Source organism: Carettochelys insculpta, chromosome 21 (assembly GCF_033958435.1).
Source record: "Carettochelys insculpta isolate YL-2023 chromosome 21, ASM3395843v1, whole genome shotgun sequence".
Lineage (NCBI taxonomy): Eukaryota > Metazoa > Chordata > Testudines > Carettochelyidae > Carettochelys > Carettochelys insculpta.
The window spans coordinates 10,761,538-10,784,818 of NC_134157.1; the positions used below are offsets into that span (position 1 = coordinate 10,761,538).

Sequence of the window (23,281 nt, forward strand, 5' to 3'; positions counted from 1 at the left end):
ATGATGCTAGTCTGTGCAGCTATAGTGCTCAGCCTAGCACATCTCTTCTGTGCTATGCCCCTGCATTGTGAACTCCTACGTCCACAAATCCCAGATAACGCTACAGCATCCAAGGTAAGAAAAGCCCTGCAAAGGGTTTTGCTTCTTCTGGGGATCACACTCTGATTCCATCCAACGACCAGGTAGTAATCAGGCAGTAGGGACTGTCCACTAAGATATGTGGGTCTTATGTTACAGGGTGAAGCACCCAAAGGTTACCTCAGAGTACCCCTCAAATGCCACCCAGGTGCTGGTTCACTGCCCTACTGAGCTTTGGACAGAAGCCAGATCCACCATGTGTTAGGGCAATGACACAGAACTAGAAGTTCCAGTTGAGCCAAGGTTCACCCTATCACAGCCTCTGGTTTTCGTAAAACCCAGGAAAAAAAGGTTAAAATACAAGATTAGCAACCAGGAAACCTTGATACTCTTCTTGACTTTGCAACAAACTACCTGTGCATCTTATATGTCTCAGTTTCCCTATTTGTAACACATGGGGGTTATTTCCCTACCTAGCAAATACTGTTAATGAAGTGTATTTGCTCCCAAAGGATCCCATTACTGCAAGAACTTAAGTACTGTATTGTGTTACTGTATAACTAGTAAATATTGGCTAGTAGTAGACTTTATGGAAAATGGGAAAGAATCCATATATGTTTTAGAGGGGTAGCCATGTTGGTCTGTATCCACAAAACAACAAGTCCTGTGGCACCTTATAGACTAACAGATTTACTGGAGCGCACGCTTTCATGGGCGAAGACCCACTTTGTCAGATCCACTCATCTTTGCCCACAAAAGTTTATGCTCCAAAAACACCTGTTAGTCTATAAGAGGCCACAGGACTACTTCTTGTTTTTACATAAATGTTTTGATATATTCTTAAACATTTTCAGCCCCACTGTAGTTTGCAACAGCCCCGTTCTCTTTTCCCCACCACCAAACTCCCCTAGGAGGGTATGTCGCAATGATGGGTTACCATATTTGAACTTTCAGTAAAGAGGACACCCCCTGAGAGGGAGCACGCCTGTAACAGTATCTACCAACTCACGTTATATTAATGTACTATAATATATATATATATATATATATATATATATATATATATAAAAAATATAAATATAAACAAAAAAGCAGTCCTGGAGCACTTTAAAGACTAACAATATAGCTGTTAGGTGTTGAGCTTTCATGGGGGAGACCACTTCTTCAGAACTGGAAAATTCTGATAAATTCTCTTCCTCTCAGTTTTCATTTAACAGAAAGATAGAAAAAAATGAAATAAAAACTGAAGAATCAGCTAGATAGGACAGAAGGAGTGGGGAGAAAACCAGTTTCTATGAAGTTAAGGGGGCTGCCTGGGATCACTACGAATATCAAATTTGGGGAAACTGTCCTTATAATGCGTAAGGTAAGTGAGATCTTTGTTGAGTCCGAGGAGTACAGTGTCAAACTGGAGAATGAGCTCCAATTCAGGGGTCACCCTTTGTAATCTGGTGTTAGAGTCTCTGTTTTAGAATTCGGGCTTTCAAGTTTTGAATGCTACAACCTGCTAGATTGAAATGCTCACTGACAGGTTCACATGTATTCATAGAATCATAGAACACTAGGACTGGAAGGAACCTCAAGAGGCCATCGAGTCCAGCCCCCCTGCCCCAATGGGAGGGCCATGTACTGTCTAAACCATCCCTGATAGACACCTATCTAGCCTGTTCTTCAATATCTCCAGCGATGGAGATTCCACAACCTCCCTTGGCAATTTATTCCACTGTTTGACCACCCTGACAGTCAGGAACTTTTTCCAAATGTCCAACCTAAACCTCCCCTGCTGCAGTTTAAGGGGATTTCGAAAGGAGCGGGGTCTTTTCAAAAAGGACCCCCGTGTAGCCACGCCAAGCCACGCGCTTTCGAAATGCCGCAGCTGGAAGCGTCCTAATGCTAATGAGGCGCCACATTAGTAATCTTCAAAATGGCCATTAGCATGGCTGTGGTGAAGACTTGTGCCCATGTGGACACACCCTCACAGACTCTGGGAGGCAGGCCTGTCCTCACCTACAGACAGCCTGCCAACCTTAAACACATCCTCACCAGCCACTGTAGATCACAAAACAGTAACTCTAAGCTTGGAACCAATCCCTGCAATAAACCTCACTGCCAACTCTGCTACACCAGTGATATCATCACATGACCTAACATCAACCACACCATCAGGGGCTCCTTTACCTGCACATCTACTGATATAATATATGCCATCATGTGCCAGCAATGCCCCACTGCAATTTACATTGGCCAAACTGAACAGTCTGTACATAAAAGAATAAATGGACATAAATCAGACATCAGGAATGGTAATGTACAGAAACCTGTGGAAGCGCACTTCAATCTCCCTGGACACTGAGTAACAGATTTAAAAGTAACAGTCCTAAAACAAAGAAATTTCAAAAATCAAATGGAGAGAGAAATCTCTGAGCTGAAATTCATTTGCAAATTTGACACCATTAACCAAAGATTAAACAGAGACTGGAAGTGTCGTCAGAGTTGCCACCAGCGTGGTGCTCTGCTCTCTCCAATGTATCACTCGGCTGCGTGCGTGTGTTCCCTCTGTGTGCTGCCCCAGCTCTGCAGATAGCTGACACAGCAGACTCGAAGAGAACCCCCAATGACCACAGAGTCTAGTAAGGTGCGAAGGCACGTCGGCCAGGTTTATTGCCGTATTGGATACAATAGTAGTTCCCTGTAGATTTCTTAGTCTAAGTCAGGGCATACTACAAATATGCACCCACGGTCAATGGACTCGGCTCAGTCAGTGGCGGGACTTTCCACTGCCCCCTCGGCCGGACCCAGACCACGCCCCAGGAGTACATTCTTATGCACAGGTACAAACAACTTACACATCACTCCTGACGTATTGAGGTACACCCTTCTACGTAATCAGGTGCCGCCTCTCACCATGTACATGATGGTTTGAACAAAACGACTCTATCCATCCTATTACCCTTCTGCCCCTGTCATTGGGATGGATCAGCCTGCTCTTTCTTATCTGTGGAATGTTCCAGGGTCAGGTGTTCTGGTACCATGTTCCTATTTCAATATGCTAGGTAGATACATTTATGCAACATCAACCCTCTTTTTGCCAACTTCTGTGAGCAATGCATTCCTTCAGCTCACAGCTGCACTTTGCTTTCTGTTAGCAAAGTTTTGACCATTACTTTGGTTCAGGTCTAAGGCCTCATACTAGGCCTGTACTTACTACAGCTCTGTGAGCCGATGCCCAGGTGCCAGCTAAGGGTCCGGTGGGGCAAAGGGGGTGATGCCACACCAGCAGCTACGCTAAGCAGCCAGGGCAGGCTGGGTTCTTTGGTTTGTGTTTAGTTCGGGTACAGCAGCAAGAGGAAAATTACACTTAGAGAGGTTTTAACAGTTACTTTTTATTTATACAAAGATGGAAACAATATAACTAAGACAAGTGATCAAAGTACCACAATTGTGAATTTTTGTTCATAACTTTACTGACAGTTAATAGGAAACTGCTGGCAGCGATTTTACAACAGAAGCGGCTGCCGCGTGTAAAAGGGGTTTTAAACTGACCGCTCAATTTATGAATGAAACCAAGATGGCCACCGAGTGAGTGACAGGATAATGATTTTTCTTGTGGTTACGAACGTTTACAGAAGGTAATTGCTGACCGCAGCTTGCCAATTAAGGTAAGGTACGGTCCCCCTGTGGTTTGATAGGCAAGATAATAATTTTCTACAGTTCTATGTAAAAGATAGTGGAGGATCGCAGTGTTCTAATCGATCAAAGGGGTAAACGCGTTTTAAAGATAAGGTAAGGGCTTCCCACAGTTTGAGTGACAGGCTAATGGTTTTTAGCAGTTTATAGCCCAAAACAGCTAGTACCCGCGGTTTTTAAAGGGGAAACAACACAATTTAACTTAAGAAAAGTTTTAGACAAACTAGCCAGCTTAAACTAAGACAATTAATGCATACACAAGAAAGGCAAGTTGCAGGTGTGATTTTCACCCCTGCCTCTTAGACCTGGTGGAACCAGAGTCTTTCCCTCAATTCCTATAGGAAAGAAGTTTAATACAGGTGTAATTCTTACCCCTGCCTCCTAGATCCAGTGTGACCCAGATTCTCTCAATCCCTCGGGAAGAAGTAGATACAAAACTAGCGTCCCCAGTCCCAGGAGTTAATTCCAGACCTGGCCAGCAGGTGTAGGTGATTGAAACTCAAAGGTGGGGGGTGGTCTGCCAAGCCCCTTTATACTGCTTTTGTCACATACGCTTCTTCCTGGTCTTAAGTGGCCAATTGGGAGGAATGTTTTGAACCCCAGGTTTCCCAGGGAAGGTGCAAGGCTCAATTCGCACCTGTGAATTATGGACAATTGGGCACCTTTGGAGGTGATGGGCGGGGTTCCCCGATTCTTCCTGGGGAAATGATCAAGGCTGGGGAAGTGATCAAGGTGTGTCAATTACCGAGATCAGCCAGAAGGGCGGCCATTAGCTAGCCCATTCACTGTCTGGTTTTTGTGTATAGTAGAGCGGCTGGGCGAGACAGCACACCTGCGTTCCCAGTACATCAAAGGCTGCCTGTCTCCCCTGCTTATTTCTCTCTCTCTCTCTCCCAGTGGTGGGGGAGCGGAAGAAAAGGCCAAATGTGGGATTCATGTCTGGCTACAAGCTTGCAGCTTACAAAGGCAGCTTCTCTGCCCTAGGTGTTAACATCTCCACATTAGACTGACAATGGGCCATATCCACCCCCCTCCTCCCCATCTTACCTGACTTGTTTTTTCCTCTTTTCATACATACTACTGATAATGGGCCTTTTCCACCCTCTCTGAATAGACCTTGTCAGCTCTGGCCCTCCCTTTTACTGGGACCCCATTATTTAAATACCCCTCTGAAACCACCCCCCCCCACTCATGCATCTGATGAAGCAGGTCTTTGCCCACGAAAGCTTATGCTCCAAAATATCTGTCAGTCTATAAGGTGCCACAGGACTGCTTGTTGTTCACTTCAGGAGTGTGAATGGTTTCTTAATAGCCACCTGTGAAGATGCCCAGCCCAGCCACCGACCCTTTTGAAAAGTAATCACAACCAATGTTTGGGTCTCAACCCACAGGTTGGGAAACCCTGATCTAGTGCACAAAAAATGCCTCCCCCAGGACCTCCTCCTTAAAGAGCACTGCTTCTTTCTCTCTTTGGGCGCTTGGCTAATGTGGGGGAACTTGATGGAGGCAAGAAGCAGCACTAAAGCAGGACTTGTCACTGCAAAGACAGGTCATTTGTTTTTCCTCTTGGAACTCCATAAGAGTGTTTTATTCTCTTCTCCTCCCCTCCCCACTTCATCTCCGCAGCTGGTGGGGAAATGGTTCTACATAGCTGGGGCCTCACAGTTCCCTCTTCACCTGCTGGAAATGGTGCTGATTGATAATGGTTATCTTCATGTGAACCCTACTGGCCACGAGCAGGAGCTACTCATTACCCAGCATGTCACAGTGTAAGACTGTTTGTTCTTCAATGCCTCTGTTTCTTCCCACTGTCCGGTCTTACACCGTAATTTCCCCCCTGAGTCCACAGACTTGTCAGCATAAGGTTTCAATTAGCATCACTTGAACTAAGAGGGAACCAGGGGATTTTTTTTCCCAAGTGTGTCTGTGTAACTGGTTTGTATGCATCTCTCTCACCCCTTACTAGTTCAGGTCCAGCTGAGCCTCCCAGTGCCATCCTTACCCATAGACAGAATACACAGTGGCATAGGGCCCCCAAAAGTTTGAGACACCACTGGGTCTTACTGCCCCCCATCACCCTCCTCTTCCTGTGCCTGTTCTGTGGCTCTGTTTCCCACGGAGAGGATATGCACTCATCCCTCGTTAAACGAGTACTGTACTTATGAGTACTCGCTAAAACGGACACGCTTACCTACCTTTGTTCACTAGACAAGTGAACTCCCCCCCACAATAGGTGCCTAACCCCCTCCCCACAGCTCCAATTTGCCAAAGCCTGACGCCCCACCAATCCTGCAGACCCAACCCGCTGCAGCCTTAACCCCCCTGCCAGCGCCACACCCTCCAACACCCCCCACCTCACACTCCCAAACCACCGCAGCCCGACCCCCCCCCACCAGGCCTCACAGACCCAACCCACCACCAGGTTTTAACCCTCCCTCCCACCCATGGCCCCAAACTGCCTCGAGCCTTTAACCCTCCCTAACCCCCCCACGTCCAAGGTTCACTTACCTTTCAAAAGCAGTGCCACATGCTGGCACTCCTGCGCCGTGTTAGGAGCACTAGGAACCAGCCAGAGACTTTGACCTGTATTTTAATGGGAATTCAATGTCCCTTGTACAAGTTTTCCCCTATGAGCAGAAAGTTGGGAACCAGTTGTGCTCCTGTAGCTAGGGGTGAGTGCAGTTGAATTAAAAGTGAAAAAGCCATGAGAGCTATTAGCAGAGCACTGACCCTGCGAAAGAGCCCTTCAAGTGGCAATGAACCCATGTAACAGGTGTTTGCCAACCCCTGGCACATACTTGCAATTTCTAAATTTACTTTGTTAGGTTACAGGACCGTACTTAAAGATCCCCTTTAAAAATGTATCATTAGTGTGATACTGAAGACTAGAAAAATCACATCTCTAAAAAACAATCATAATTTCTCCCCCTGCCTCCCCCACACCTGGGCTGCCACTTGGCATAGGGGCACCAGTTTAATAGTACTGTGTTGCACCCCATAAACCCTAAGGATGTCCCTGGGACCTCCTACTAACAGCGCTAGAAGAACTTAATTCGGCCCCAGCTTCCCATCTGAGAGACGTTATGTGGTCTGTGTTACACAGCAAGTCAGACCGGATGATCACCATGGTTCCTTCTAGCTGTGGAATGTATTGATATTTTCCCCATTTCCCCTGGTTTTACTGACTTCTCTCCTCACCCTTGCAGACAGGCTAGTCACTCTCGCTCACCTAATCAGTATCTCACTGAGTTCCCTGCATCCATATTCATGGCCCAGACATAGACACAAAGACTGCTGGCTTATGCTGTATGTTCCAGACCCTGCACTGTGAAAACATACTGATGGGCTTTGGGCTGCACCATGAGCCATGCATTACAGCCCTCTCCCTGCCTCGCCCTGGCCAGCTGCTGCAGTTGAATCCCTCCTCTCCAAGCATCAGCCTCTATTATGGACCTGGCAGGACCTCAGCACAGGGCTGGGCACTCTGATCTGGCTGTGGACAGAAGGCATCAGTGCATCCCAAAATTCCCATGTTTCACATGGGAGACAGAGCAAGAGGAAGAAGCTGGACATATCCTGTGCATATTTATACTCTGTATACGTGTACCAGTGTTCCACACAATATACCAGTGTACGTAACACCCACAGAGAGACTATTTGATATGTGAAGGTGTGTAGCTCCCATCAATATACACAAGTATTTTCATGGGCAGGAAACACTGGGCAGGAAAGAAATCTTTAATCCATCAGAGAAGGGCATAAAAAGAATCAGTGCCCAGAAGTCAAAGCCAGAAAAATTTAAATTAGGAATAAGGCCCACTTTTTGTTGAACAGTGCGGGTGATTAACCACTGGAACAAATCAATCAAGGGAAGTTGCAGATCAATTTGATGTCTTCAGGTTAAGATTGGACACCTTTCTAAAAGGTCAGCTTTTGTCAGACAAGTTTCCAGGCTCAATGCCACAGTAACTGGGCAGAAATCTGACTTGTGCTCTACAGGAAGTAAGGCTAAATGAGCTCATAACGGTGCCTTTGAATCTTAAAGAGGTGTAGCTTCCAACTCCAGTGGTAGAATTGCCTCCAGTTGTCTCAAGACAATAGAAGCCTTATGCCCAGCTCTCTAGTTATATCCTCCAGAACAACAAGAAGTCCTGTGGCACCTTACAGACTAACAGATATTTTGGAGCATAAGCTTTCGTGGGCAAAGACCCAAAGGGGGTCTTTGCCCATGAAAGCTTATGCGCCAGAATATCTGTTCATCTATAAGGTGCCACAGGACTTCTTGTTGTTCTCGAAGAGACAGACCAACACGGTTACCTGTGTGATAGTTATAGCCTGTGTATCCTCTCTCCTTTCAGGGGGGGCAAATGTTTATCAAGCAACTTGACTTACTTGGAAGTCTCCATCAACAATGCCACGCTAATCAAGTATGGTAAGACTCCTATGCCAAGAGAGAAGCACCCAAAGGCACTGTTATCTAAACGCAGAGAAAGGCAAGTGAACGGGGGAGGGGGTCAGGAGCTTACATATTATTTTCTTGGGTGCTTTACATTTTCCAGCACAGAAGTGGTTCACCTGAAGCCTCAGTACAGAGAGGAATGAGATGACCATGGGCAGCAGGTAATATAGGCCAGGGGAGGCAGCGCTTTTCCAAAATTGCCTACATTCCCCAGCCCCTGGGGCTGCAGCACAACAGCCTGTCTCCCTGGCCGTGCAATGGGGAAGGTTGCAGAAGGGGTGGAGCCTCAGAGGCAGAAAGGGTGGGCTTTTGGTGGGCGAGGCTGGCACTTGCCTCCCCTAGCTGCACCTTTTTTGCCTCAGTCTGAACCCACTGGGAACCTGAGGGGCAGATTTCCCCTTGGAATGCTTCATTCGCAGAGTGCCTCTTAGTCTGTAAAACTGTATGATGAACACATGAAACAACCATTTCCGGGGACAAACCACCAACCTACCCTCACTCACTAGAGAGCTGGGAAGTCTCTCACTCTGGGAAAAGAGAAAAAAATGTCATTTATTCAAGGGAGGGTTTAAAAAAAGCCTCTAAAAATTAACTCCTGTCCACTGGAGAATGAGGTGCATTGTGAGGCGAGAGTCTGCACCGTTCTCTCAAGCAACTGGCAGTGGCCACTAATGAACCCATACGAGGCTACAGATCAGTAGAGCCATTTCTATGTTATTACAAAATTACTGCAATAAACACTGTGCACAAACTTTCCACACACAAAGCCCAGGCTGAAAAAATGATGGAAAGAAGAGGGATCCAGTCCAGTCCATGGGGAGATAAAACAGTACCTTTTCCCAGCTGTAATGCCGGCGCAGCTTCAAGACACCAGGACCCCATCTTCATATTCCAATTCTTGCAAGTAGGAGGTTCCCCACTCACCCCCACGCATGTGAGGGCCCTGCATAGACGTGTCATGCACTTACATAGAGAGAAATACAAGCTCCAAGCAGCAGAGAGCAGTGTAATACACATCTCTTCCTCAGCAGGAAGGCAGAGCTTGCCCTGAAGCTCATGGGTGAATCCCAGGGTGAAATAGTTCAAGATAATAGTCCGGGAGCCATGTACAACCTTCCATAGCTGAATGCACCCAAGAATCATGAGCCAGTTGTATACATCCATGTAAGGACTAGAATCAGGCACCTTTGGTGCCTTCAAATCCAAGGTCATTGTTTAAAAGAAGTCTAATACGTAAAGGCCCATTACAGCTTGCATTGAAATCACTGGGAAATTCCCCCACCGCACTGAGTCTGCTAAGAGTTACACTGGGCCCTACAGAAGATGCCACATCAGGATAGGGAGTTTTTCGCTTGTAACTGGATCACTGACCAAACTGCATCAAAACACGTATTCATCTACACTCAAACCAATAAACTAGCTATGCAATAGTACCCATTCTTGCAGATTTATACCAGGTCTTATGATACAGAATTGGGTGGACTTTAATATTCTTACTGCCTCCTTTTCAACCCCTAATTCTGCTCTCTTGAAGCCAAGAACGAACACATCGTGGGGAAGCTCATGAACAGCAGTTCTGAAGACATTTTCCTCATTCAATACCAGATGCACCAGGAGAAGAACTATACAGGATTGTATCTTTATGGTATGCAAACCCCATTATAAAATAACTTGACACTGTGAACTGGGAGAGTGAAGAAACATCACCCCGGCCCGTATCATAAAATCACATCAGAATTTCAGCGTTCCAAGATCTCACAATAGTTGGTGCTTTTCATCAATACATAACACATCTCAACTTTCATTTTCTAAGCAGTTTGTAGCCATCACCATTGCAAATAAAACTTGAAAAATATCATCATCCAAGAGCAGAATAAATTTTGTGATGTGCACCAAGGTATGTGTGGCTGTGCACCACAAATAGGAACTAATGCAGCCCCCTGTGAGTGGCAGTGGGGGGGGTTCTGCTAATCAGCTCGGTGGCACCTGAATCCCTCTGGCGTAGTCGCCCAGGCACACAGCTTACAGGGAACACTGAATGTGAATCACACAGTTTCAAAACCCAGAATGTCAATTCAAATAACCCACAATGTTTAAAATTTCATTAGTTTAAGCAACATGTTTTTTCCACGGTTGAGGTTGGCAATATTGGAACTTATAAACACCCCCAATTCTCCCACACCAATGAGATCACCTTTACTCCACATGGTACAACTTTTCAATCCTTGCAGCTCAGAAACAATGACATAAGGAAGTCACAGTACCTGTCCCAGGGTGCCTTATGCCTCTAGAACAGTCAAAGAACTCCCTAAACAGGGGTGAACAAACTTTTACTTTGAGCCCCCTTTTCATCCCTGCAATTAGCCGGGGGCCCCCAGCCTGTCTAATAATATCCAGACCAATGGAAATTTCAGTTATGTTCCTAAAAAAAAAAATATACACCTTTCAGCATGTGCCAGTCTATGTGGGGCAGCAACATTAACTGCAATGGAACAATTGGAGAGAGGATGCCCACTATACAGATGGAGGCAAAGCGTGTGTGAAGAGCCAGCTTCCCCAGCCCTCCCAGGCAGCTATTAAAACCAAAAATTCACTGTTTAAATAGCCTTCCCAACTTCAGCAGTTTCTGGGAGTTACCTCAAATCTTGTTGCTTGGTATAAGAGGAAAAGCCATGCTATCCCTCTCCCTCTCCTCCCTTTTCCTTTCCTGGTCCACCTACATTTTCCCTCCATGCTTCATCTTCCATCCCATGCTCAGCCTTATATTGACCTTACCTCCAAAGTTCCCTCTAATCTTTTCGATCCACGTGCACAATAACTTTTACATGCACTGAGATGTGCACCAGCGGTATAAAAAATAGAAAAAAACCACTATCTGTTGGTACTCTGTTAATTAGCTCCATGTACATAATTTGCTGAGGAGAAGTCAGCATGGTTTCTGTAAAGGAAAATCATACCTTGCTAATCTACTAGAGTTCTTTAAGGGAGTCAATAAACATGCGGACAAGAGGATCCAGAGGATATAGTCTACTTAGATTTCCAGAACGCCTTTGACAAATTCCCTCACCAAAACAAAAAAGCAGTCCTGTAGCACTTTAAAAGCTAACACAATTATTTATTAGGTGATGAGCTTTTGAGGGACAGACCCACTTCTTCTTGAAGAAACACGGCCTAGAATTGGCTGCTGCAGATGTCACCTGTGGTCTGCCCACAAGAACCAACCTCTTCAACCTTCCTTGAGCCACTGGACTGTAAAAGAGAAACTACAATATACCCATAGAGCTAGCCAAGCACCCTGACCGGGGTGGAATATGGGAGAACAGGCCCTTCTCCTCAGAGCCAGCCAGGGATGAAGGCATCTCAAAAAGGAGGAGTGGTGCTGAGGGGGAAAACTCAACCAGAATCAGTGCAGCCCTGGGCCATGGCTGGGATTCAACCCAGCAATTTACTGAGCCAAGATTTTAGAAATGTGGAGGAGAGAGTGTTGGCCTTTCCCCTCAGAAGAGCTCTGCAGCGGGAAGGGCCAGATGAGCTGCCAGTCTGTCTCCATGGAAGAGGAATGAAGTCACCAGGGCTTCCGCAGCCAGTAGGTCTGGGTCAGGCTGCATGGCAAGCAGGCTGAAGTGCCCATTGTTATGCATCTGTGGCCCTCAAGGCAAGGAAGAATGGGCAGCAATTAAAGTATTTCACAACAGCCAGAAGCCCCACTGTCCCAGTGCCGCATGCCCAAGCTGAGGAGAGAAGTGGGAGCTGTTCTCCTTCCCACACTTCCTCCTCTGAACCTCCAAAAATGGGACTACACTCAGACCGGCTGCACCATTTTTGACTGAACATCTAGTCGGAAAGCCCAGTGAAGATGAGTGAGTAAGGTGGGGAAGGGGGGTCAGTGGAATGAGTAGAACAGAGCAAGGTTGTTTGGATCTGTTCACTCAGAAAGTTGGCAACTCTACCCACCAAGCCAGCAACAGTCATGAACTTCCGAGCTGCTTTCAGTCTCCCCAGCAGCTGTAGCTCAAATGAGACTTTGATGATGGGTTTAAGTAGCTTTGGAAGTTCATTTCTCCTGATTCATCACTCAGCAAGTGACAGAAAAGCTGCAGATGGAGACTTCTGGGCTAACCGTGGGAAGCACACATTAAACAAAGGGATTATGAGGTGCCTTGAAAAACTGATACTTCTATGGAGCTATCTTAATTTAAAAGGCATTCTTTTATCTGCACAAAACTTCAGAGAGCCCATTTGTCAGTAAATATATACCACAGAGGACTCATTTGTCAGTAAACATATACCACACAGCTCTGATGTACTGAAGCAGTTAAGCATTAAGTATCATTCCCTATTAACCAGGAAACTCAAGGTTGGCATGTATTGACTAATTAATATATGCCAGTGTTCCAAATACACTAAGGGCCATCATCAGCATGGTTTAGACTTCAGATGTTCTACACCACAACCCTAATCTCTACTACGTGAGCTGAAGAAGCACCACCATTAGAGAACAGCAGTAACATATGGTTATCGTCTGTGAACCAGCCACTAAAGAAGTGCGACTTTACGAGAGTGTTAGAAATACATGCCCAGTGGGTGTTAAAACTCAGAGCATAGCTAAAGTGATGTGACCAGAAAGGAGAATCTCTAACTAGGACAATTTGGTTTAGTGCAGCAGAGGGAAGGAAGAAACAGGGAGGACAGGTAAGGAACATGGAAAGTGTGTCTAAATCAATTCTATGAGTCCAGCACCTGCTAAACTGCTCTCTGGTATTTAATACTGCAACGTGTCACTTTTCAAAACAGCCCGGAATCAAAGCGTGACTGAAGCCCAGATGGAGGAATTCAGAGACCATGCTAACTGCCTGGGCCTTTGTGAAGAGGAAATAATTTATGCGCCATGGCAGAAGGTAAAGTTATCGTTATGGATCAGTAAACATCCCTCCCTGCCCAATTTCCAGTCCCAGGAAACAATAGCGTAACTCTCACAGCTGGGAGGGAAACAAAGGGAACAGTCTCAGCCCCAAGCAGAGCTGGATTATGAAAGGGGTTTAGGGGCTGGAGCCTCAGCTGGAGCAGCCGACAGGATCCACCCCCACTACAGTAGACCCCCGAGTTATGGGGGGTTGCATTCCTCACAACCTGCATGTAACTCAAATTTTGGACTTACAGGAGCCAGGAAACTGACCAACCCACTAGGCTGGTCAGTTTCCTGGCTCCCAGAGTGATGGGGAGCTGGAAAGCAGGCTGAGGCTTGGTTCCCATCTCCCCACTGCTTTCAGACCCAGGAAACTGGTGCTTGTCAGTTTCCCAAGTCCCACCAGCACAGAGGAGGCAGGAACCAAGTGGCAGCCTGATCTGGGGCTGCTGCTAGAGGCTGGGCTGGGAGCCCAGCCACTTCCCAGCTGCAGGTTGGCGGAGGACCCTCAATCTCACCAGCTACAGTTCCCACAGCTGGGGTGGCCAGGTGGGCTCAGTGCCCCAACCGCAGGGCTACAGGACACGCCCCGCCCCCCAGCTGGGGATCCTATGGCTGGGGCTGCCGGCTGGGCTCCACTCCCAGCATGGGGCTGGGGGGTGCCCCCACCTCCCATCCAGGGATCCTGCAGCTGTGGGCAGGGCTTCGCACCAAGCCAGCTTCCAGTGCCCCTGCCTGCCCCCTACCCCCGCACAGCAGCAGCCCTTTAACAGGGGGATGTGCCTTTACAAGGGGACTCCCTACGCCCATCCCAGCAGTGGCTTGTGGGGCTGAGCTGGCAGAGCACTTGATGGGGGGGGGGAATCTCCTCCCCCCCACACCCCAGCAGCTGTTGGGGCTGAGCTGGTGGAGCCAAGTGCTTGGGCCGCACTCTTCCCCCTTCACAGGGGGATCCCCTGCCCATTGTGCAAATACAAGATATGCACATATCGAATGCATGTAGCTCGCAGGGATTACTGTACTCCCTTTGACCTTCCTTACTCCTCGCCTCTCCTGAGGAGTTCAGGGGTCAACTTTGACCCCTGAAAGCATCAGTTCCCACGTGCACAAAATGAAACCCAGGAAGATCAGCCCTGAGCTACCCGATAAACACTGCAATCCCTGGCTCCCTTCCCCACCCCCTCTCACACCCAGACACAAACCCCCACCCCAGACCACTTCTGTACCCTAACTCTTGCCCAGCCCCTTTATGGCTATATACTCCCACCCGGCTCCTGCACGCTCCCTTTCTCCCAGACCCTGTACACCCATCACGCTCCCCAGCAGTCTTCTCCCTCAAACTGAACCCCTCATTTTTAGTCCCAGTCCAGAGCCTATGGGCCCCACTAAATCTACTGGCCCCAGAACCCCAGAAGAGTTGATCTGTCCCTTGCCACAAGGAGTTTTATAGAAAAAAAAATGAATAAATAGGCATAAGTCACTGCAATGTGTAGTTCCAAAAATGACATTCAGAAACACCGAAGTCTCATTTTCAAAAGGGACCTGGGCACTTAAGCACTTAAACACTGTTATAAAATCAATGGGACTGAGACACCTGTCTCTAAATCACTTCTTGAAAATGGGACTTTGGTGATTCTGAAAGTTTTATCCCCAGAAAACAAGTCTTCCTGTGACAAATGTGCGGTTTATAAAGCTTGTAATCCCAAACCCCACCTTCTTCCTCTCGAGTTCAGTCCAGGTTTAAAAACAAAAAGAATACACCCAAAGACCCACCCACTTTATACCTTAAATTTCCATATTATCATTCCTATCAGAGTAACTTATGCGTCACTCATACAAAAAACAACTCAAGATTAAAATGCAGCCACCTCTGGGTATGAATATGGAAAGCGCTAACAGCATAGAGTTATACCCCACAACAATTTAGAAAAGGGTTTTTCAACTCATGGGGCGGGACTCAAAAGTGGGTCACCAGAAGGCTTCAAAGGGTCACAAGGCAGCTCCCATCCAGCAGGATTTTCCTTGAACAGGTTGAAACAAATGCAAGTGAACAAAGCAGTAGCAACCAGCAAAACCGGTTTTAAAATGTTTTAAAATGTTGCATTCTCAACCCAAGGCAGTGTTTCTTAAACTTTTTGAGACCATAGAACACCAAACAATAATATGATTTATGTGGAACACCCATGAAGACATTCTTAAAAAAAAAAAAAAAGAAAAAAGAAAAAATTGTTGTACGACCAAAAAAAACCAGCAAACGTACACCTTCAGTGTGTGAGATCAAAAAAAAGGGTGAGGCGCTCATGGCACACCTGAGAGTTGTTCACTGCATGCCAGTGTTTCACAGAACGTAGTTTAAGAAGCACTGATCTGAGGCATCAATTTTAAAATAATTAAAGAAATGAGTTGACAGAGGATTTACCCTTGCTACCCCTTTTGGAATACAACTATTTTCCCTAACCTTTTGAGCTTCTAAAAACAATGTCACCCTTTTTAATTCACCTCACTTACAACATGCTTAATGTACAGGTCACAGGGCAGGATTACTGTTGTTACATAGAGTTCCTACTTTTTATTACAGACTTAGAAGTATTAAGTTGCATTTCTAGCCAAATCCAGGAGAAAAAAAAAAGTTTAGTGACCATAGATCAGCAGAATCCAGGAAATGATGTAGGATAGGTTAAAGCTACTTTAACAGTATTAAACACAGGTAACACATACAATAAATACAGGTCCCCTTGCGCCCAACAGGGTGACTCAGTTCCTTCAGGGGGCCAATTTATTGCTGAGTGAAAACTCGGAGAAAGTGATCATGTTGCTGTGGAGAATTCACTCCCGTTGCTGCCATACTGACATCAGTGGTATTTGCTGCATATTTTTCTCAGAAGGAGCTGTGCCAAATGACAGAAACCAAACAAATGACTCCCCAGGCACAGAGATTCCAGCTACAGTCCTACAATAGCTCTGAGCCTAGCACAGCTGGACACCTGCAGCAACGGCCGACTTAAAGTCTACAGCAAATGAAAGTTTTCCGTATTATTTCTTTTGTGTATTGCTGATGCAACCATCAATCAGGTGAGTTGCTTTACCGGATAGATCAAGGTTATTTTTGATTTGCATAGTTATTTGCAAATAAACACAGTTAGTAGGCCAGATTTCCAAATGCTGGGCAAATGCTTGCAAACCAGCGTGAAACTTGGAGGTTTCTTCACTGCCGGCTCAAAACACTGAGTTTTAACCTGGTGGTTGAACAGCATCAAATGGTAACAGAGAGGTCGCTGTGTTAGTCTGTACTCCAACAAAACAAAACAGCAGAAATTTAGCTCTTCAGTGATTTATTCGGCAATGAGCTTTTGTTGGACAGACCCTGTCCCACTTAAACCCATCACCGAATAAATTATTTTGTTAGTCTTTAAAGAGCATCAGATGGGATAACTTTCAGCTCTCTGCTATGGAAATGTGTTAGTACCTCTCAGACTTGTGAATGCCAGAAGAGGGCACTCTTGTACTGATGCTCTGAAAGTTGCTGTACCAATACAGCAACGAAGGGTCCTGTGGCACCTTACAGACTAACAGAAAAGTTTTGAGCATGAGCTTTCGTCAGCACAGACTCACTTCATCAGATGCTGGTCTTGTAAGGTGCCACAGGACCCTTCGTTGCTGTTACAGATCCAGACTAACACAGCTACCCTTCTGATACTTGTACCAACACAGTCATACCTGGAGATACACCCATGTGGGTTACCAGAATTCGACTTTGCAAGGGGTTTCATTTAATACCCCTACTTTGGCTGATGAGGCATTTATTTGCATTCACGAGGACTGATTTGGATTTTGCGCGCCTCAGTGGGATGCTGCCGCCATGCAGTGGGAGAAAGGCCACGGCTCCAGGCAATGGCTGCCCACAACTGCTGCCAGCCCAGCGCACCTCTCTGCACTGCCCCAGCTGGCCACAGCAGGCGCCCACCTCCAGAGCCGGGAGAGGAGGGGACAGCACCCATCCACGGAGCCGCCGACCCGGGCACCTTGACCCACCCCCACCTTTACCTTGACACTGCTGTGGCTGGTGTGGGTCTCTGCCTCAGGCCAGGGCCGGGCGAAGGCTGATGGCTCTGGTAGACAAGCACCGAGGGGATGGAGTCGGCCGTGTCGGTCTTGACGAAGAGGCCGTGCAGGGGGGCGGCGATGCCCTGCGAGAGGGCGGCAGTCTGGTGCGGGGAGGTAGACTCGTCCGAGTCCCGGCAGTAGATCACGCCGCTCTGCGAGACATGGATGCTGGGCGCGCAGCCCATCCTGGCCCCGCCGCTGCCGCTTGCCCCCACCAGGAGACTAGGGGACCGCTGCCGCCCACCCTGCGCAGCTGTGTCTCGGGCACCACTCACCCCCTGTGGTGTTTTGTCCCATTTAGCACCTGGCTCGCCTGCTGCTGCCTGTGAGGCCTCTCCACTGCAAAGCCCTGTACGAGCGAGGCAGCCCACATCGCCCGCCGGGGGCCCCCTGTGCCTGCCTAGCTCCCCACCCAGCCAGCCCCTGGCACTGCCCCCTCTCCACTTAACCTAAGCTGCGCTCAGGCTGGGCTGCCTCCCCGTGCCCGGCTCTGCCCTGCCCACCCCCTTGCACTGGCCCCATTTCTGCAGCCGTGGGCAGCTACCCAGCTTTGCGCCCCCCTCCCAGGCACTCTTTGATTTCCGTTCCCCTCACAGCCCTGTCTCTGCACTTGGGACAGCCCCCCAAAAGCAGGTAAACAGCCACATTATAGAGTAATTAATGAAGGGAAAATGCCTTGTTAGGTTGTGTTATAACTAATGTTAATTATTGAACTAATTGTGTTCATTTTAATGGGATTCGGTGTTGTTTTAGCATAAGTGGGTGTAAATTTTGGGGCTCAGGAACGCATACAATTTTTTCACATTGAAATTAATGGTAATTACATTTTCAACTTGGAGAATTCGCCCTAAGAGGGGTTTTTCAGGAGCGAATTACCCTCATAAGGCGGGGGAAGACTGTAAATGCTTGAAGGTACAGTGAATGTAATACACGGGAAAGCATCGTTTCTATTTTACTTTAACTAGCTGAACAGCCTATGTGAGCCACAAGTAAAATTGAAACTTACTTGTTCACCAACTTGGCTACCAGAATTAGTTATCCATTCCTAGGAAGAAAATCTTTTCTAAAACTTGTCGATGGGAATTAGAATCCTAAGAGCTGAGCAGCGTTTGAACTTCTGAGCACAAGCGCCCAGCTTACAGGGAACGCTGCTTAACGCCACCTCACGTCAGCTCTTTAATGCAACGTGGCAGCCCTCTGAGGTGGAGAATTTTTATCGTTCTTGGGGAAACTAAAATGTACAGATTAAGCAACTCGCCATGGGGCAGTTCATGACAAAGCTCAGATGTTCCTGTTCAACGTTTAAACCCCTCACGAATCTTCCCCCTCTTCAGGATGAAACAGATCGTAAGAAACACAAGGAAGTGGTGAAGCTGAAAGTAAAACCCTTTTCCCCCGGAGCCAATCGCTCCTAGTTCGAGGTGGTGGGCACTTAGCAAGCACTGCAATTTCAAACCCTTTTGCTCCTTCATTTCCCTCAGTAGAGGAGAGAATAGGAACCGCTAGTGTCACCTATAGTGAAATGAAACTGTAGAGGTGTCTAATCTCAGGGGTGTGCCCCTCATGAGCTCAGGGACCAGAAGCACCACAAATAAAAACAGACTTCTACCAAACTGTGACAGGCCAGCTTAGTACCAAGCCCCCAAAGCTCAGACTCCGAGGGCCCAAGATAAGAGGGCCCGTTAACTTGGTAACGCCCTCCATGGACAACGCCCTGCCACCAGCCTTTAGGACAGCGAGAGGCAACCAAGACAAGGGAGCGGGCTGAATGAGGGCCCTCCTTCCTCTCAGTGGGCCACACGATTGGCAGAGGTAGGCAAAGTGCTAACAGCTGATTTGTGGCATTGCAGCTCTGGGAACAGGAGGAGCAGGGATGAAGGGCAACTCAGCAGCTTGGTGGTGCTATAAAAGTGCTGGGAGGGAGGGGGAAGAATAGGAAATCTGGGGCTCCAGTGTCAGAGAGGGAAACAGACAGGGGGTGCACAGGCTGCAGGTAGAACTGCAATGGGTCACAGGTTGCTCTCCACTGATTTAGGGGGATCCAGTCCATGGATTGCTAAGTCAAGTGCCTCTGCTGACTGAATCTCCAGCAGTTTCTTACCTAACAAGGTTTTACAGACAAATAGAAATTCCTTCAATATCAGGGAGCCACTGTGGTCCTTAGGGGACTAGTGTAAAACAGTTCCTGTGGTTGATTTTACCAAGCATGAGAGTGGCTGCGTTCCGCACCAGCTAGTGTACCTGAACGGTCTTCCAGGGTAGCTGCATGCAGAGCACTTCATTGCTAGAGGCCGTGAAAAGCAACTCAGGACAACACCCTTTAAAAACCCACATGCTGACTGCAAGGATGCAGCCAGATGAAATAAAAGGATCCTCTGTGCAGAAAAAAAGATCCAGCTACTGAACAGGCCAAGAACCAGGATTCACCAATACTCACTGAACAGACAGTAAGTTGGAAATGGGTTATGCCTGGTTCATTCTCATTGCCACATGAATCCCTTTAGTTCTGGTTGTCCTCAGGTGTATCTTTGATGTAGGATTCAAACATTCTTGCTGTCAATAACCCTCAGTGAAGGAACCAGGCTTTCAGGAGACCCTGTTTCCACACACGCACACAGAGAAAAGCAGGCACCCAGTAGCTTTGATAGACCTTTATTAGTAGACTGTTCCCTCCATGAGGAATCTCATTGGTTAGCTTTGTATTTTGACCATTTCAAGTTAGAGCAACCAAGTCACATTTTGCATTGATTTGTGTATTTGGAATATTCCCATTAAGCCACGCCGGTAGGAAGGAGCCACTACACAATTTAAAGTTGGTCTCAAAGGGGGAGGTGAAAAAACCCCACATCGCTAATCCAGGTTCAAAATTAGATTTCCATCTGGAAGAGCAGACAGCAAGGAGAGAGCCTCTGCACCAAAGGGTCTCCACACCGCCCAAGCTCGTCACACCAGACGCATCTCAGGAAGCACTTCCCATTCCCCAAAGCAAACTTCTCCAGGGTGCATGTGCGTGAGAGCAGCACTGTGACTCTGCAGCAAGCCTGCCACTTTGCCCTCTGACAGAACTGCAGCAGCTTGTGTCCAAGGGCACGTCTCTTTCCACCTTGCTAGAAATGCATTTTGTCTTTTGCTAAAATCCCTGAGATTTTTTCCCTCCCCCACAAAAATGCCAATGAATCCTCTCAACTAGCCATTGAGACATCAGTGTATACAGACCTTCCATTTCCCCACCTGAGCCACCCACAAGAAACCCTTTCAGCCATACACACGCGAGGCAAGTCCAGAGTAAGGCAAGCCTCAAACTACACCATTCCGTGTCCCTCGTTCCAGGTGCCTACCTGTTTCCTACCAACCCAATTCCCTCCCTTCTATGTCTTATTCCTCCTAGGAATTTCTCCTGACTGACCGACAGGCCTTGCAACAAATACCACATGTACAAAAAGCAGCTCAAACATTAGGAGAAGAGCACCAATGACCTCACGGTCTTCCCTTGCTCCTCAGCTGGGTGATAGTAAAGGTGCAAACGGATAAGAAATGATACAGAACTTTAAATAGGAGAAATACAAGGACACAGTAACAACATTTAAACAAGTCTATAAAAACAGTCTGACATAACTGCTCAAATAAATACAAAATAAATATGATTTACGCAGTAAGACATCAGTGGAATTTGATGGTGGTCCATTTTACCCCAAATCGAGTTGGATGAGGATCCCTGGGGGGCCCCAGAAGCCTGATCCTACATAGACTGATGTAGTCCATGTTACAGTCAGAGAAATTTTAAAGCCATTCCCCTTACGACAGCACTCTCTGGGAGAAAAAGCAAGTACTCATTCAAACCCCTGACGAACCCGAGCTCCTCCCGGTGTCAGCTAACATCCCTTCCCACAGCAGAAGCACTCCTAGCCTGGGGATTCCCTGTCCCTCAGTGCAAACCCTAACTCCAGTCCAGAAGGAAACCTAAAGAGCGATAAATTGCAGCTTAGCTGCAGGGTTTGGAAAGGGTCAGTCATCCACCATTGGCACCGGGCAAAACCTGGTTCAGAGTGCCATGCAGGCTGCCAAGAGCACAGTGGCAGAGAAGGATGAAAGCAGAAGAGTACAGTTATCCTGTAACGCCATGCATCAAGGCAATGGTCTCTTCAAGGCTCTGTAGCTTTCCCCTTTCCAAACCTCTGCTGGGGATCAATGACAAATCCATCTAGCAAGCAGCAATGCATGTGTGCAGATTCTAGTCCGCTGCTTCTGTTAGTAAGTGCATCTTGTTAGCAGGCTTACAAGAGAGACTTGATCTGACCTATAAAAATAAATAACCCTTATTCTCCACTAGGCTGGCCGAAGTAACCTTCAGCCTGAGCTGAAGAGCCACTGCTCACCAGCCCCCCCCCAGATTTGTACAGTTTCAAGTTACATTTCACGTCAGAGTCTTGGAAGCAAAACATGAATTTCTCCTACCTCCAAAAAAAATATATGTAAACATAACAAATAAGTCCAAGTGGTGACAGCACCAACAACAAGTTTGTATGAATTTAAATAGGTAGAAGATTGATCTGAATGGAAAAAAGCTCCTTCAGCATGGTCAAAAGGAACTACAGATCTCCCGGCCAGCAGCTCTTTCTGATGTAAGATCTAGGCTGCTGGAAACTGGCCTCAAACTCACAGCTCAAGACACACCCAGGAGCTGATCCCCTGGTCTCCCAATTGGTCCCTTGTATGCTTGAAGGACCACTTAATGGTTTAAGCAGAGCTCTTGAGTAGCAAGATGGTAAAGGACACTAAATCCCCCCACCCCTGGATTTTCACAGCTTTGCTTATTCAGCTTAGTGTTGACACATTCACAGAATGAGAGATGGCTATACACCCCAGGATTACAGCCCAAGATTTCAGAGTTCAGAATCGTTGGCATGTCCTGGTCACCGTGACTGCACTCCCAGGGTCATCTTCAAGTTCTCATAAACCACGTAGCTGATGCTTACGGCTGGGATCACCTTCATGAAGTTGGGGGCCAGACCCCGATAGAGGCCAATTGCTCCTTCTGTCTTTAGAATATGTTTGAAGAGTCCGCTCATTGTCACCTCTGGAGCTCCCTCCACCGAAGCTACAACAGAAATCACAAGAAAAAGTAGAGCATGGATTAAGATGTTGAAAAAAATCTCAAAAGGCACCTGTTAAATGTTTTTATTGCTCTCATACAATGAGAGATTCTTGAGCTACACTGACAATATAGCTACATGACATGTGATCAGGCAGCAGAATGAGGTAGGCAGCCCTGCCTACCATTTCCAGAAACACGCCAGATAACATACTGACTAGAACACATAGGTAAAGAGAAGGGGAAAAATGGCTTTGTTATTGGGGCTCTGGGACCAAGTGCCAGGAAAGGCAAAGTTCACATCACTCCCAATCCGTAGCAAACAACCATTCCAGCGCTCAGCTACACAGAAAAATTAAACTATGTCATAATTTCCCAAGATCATCCAGCCCTCCACTGATACAGCAAATTCCACGCTCACTGCTCACAGGCCTTACCTTGAGCCTGCATGCGTGTTCTCACAAGAGCCAGGGGATAACTGGCCAGCTGCCCACAGGTGCTGGAGATGGTGCCGCAAGCCAGGAGAACAAACACGCCGGGGTCAGCACTGTTCACCGCATAACGTTGTAACCAGGTATTTTTTAACGTCTAGAAGAAAAAAGCCAGTTGGTAAGTAGGAAGGACGTGGCATGGAGCAGCAAGAGACTGGCCCATATGAGGAGAAAGCTGGGGTTGAAGGCTTGTGGAGATCTATGCAACGTCAACTAGAATTAACTGCAGAAAACAAGACTCCAGCTTTTCAGGTTTTCTTGAGTAACTGCTGTTGCCACCACTGTTGCATCTGGCTAAGACACTTCTTGGCAGCTTTGCTTCTGCAATTTCCTCCTCCGAAGAGCAGGGCCACAGACTGCCACAAGGCTTGCGATGGAAAGATTTTTTTCCCCTGGGCCATGCGTGTTAATCTCCAGGGGTACATGCAGCATTTAACTGGAATGTTTCATACTCCTACATTAGC

At 47.2% G+C, this 23,281-nt stretch overlaps 2 protein-coding genes across 3 annotated transcripts in view; one reads left to right on the forward strand and one right to left on the reverse strand.

The window, feature by feature from the left end:
• On the forward strand, window positions 1-16,577 carry LOC142023989 (alpha-1-acid glycoprotein 1-like). The gene is made up of 6 exons (XM_075015525.1): window positions 1-114; window positions 5,392-5,534; window positions 8,124-8,197; window positions 9,759-9,869; window positions 13,019-13,122; window positions 16,013-16,577. Exons 1-6 carry the CDS (start codon window positions 1-3, stop codon window positions 16,133-16,135), a joined length of 669 nt encoding a protein of 222 aa, XP_074871626.1. The 3' UTR covers window positions 16,136-16,577.
• A 3,293-nt stretch (window positions 16,578-19,870) lies between these two features.
• SLC25A25 (solute carrier family 25 member 25) overlaps window positions 19,871-23,281 on the reverse strand; it is a 38,804-nt gene continuing 35,393 nt past the window's right edge. For both annotated transcript variants that reach the window (XM_075015046.1, XM_075015047.1), the window contains exons 9-10: window positions 22,764-22,914; window positions 19,871-22,332 (exon numbers count right to left, since the gene is read on the reverse strand). In XM_075015046.1, the coding sequence (XP_074871147.1) occupies window positions 22,148-22,332; window positions 22,764-22,914 (336 nt within the window). In that variant the 3' untranslated portion in view covers window positions 19,871-22,147. The remainder of the gene's footprint in view (window positions 22,333-22,763; window positions 22,915-23,281) is intronic.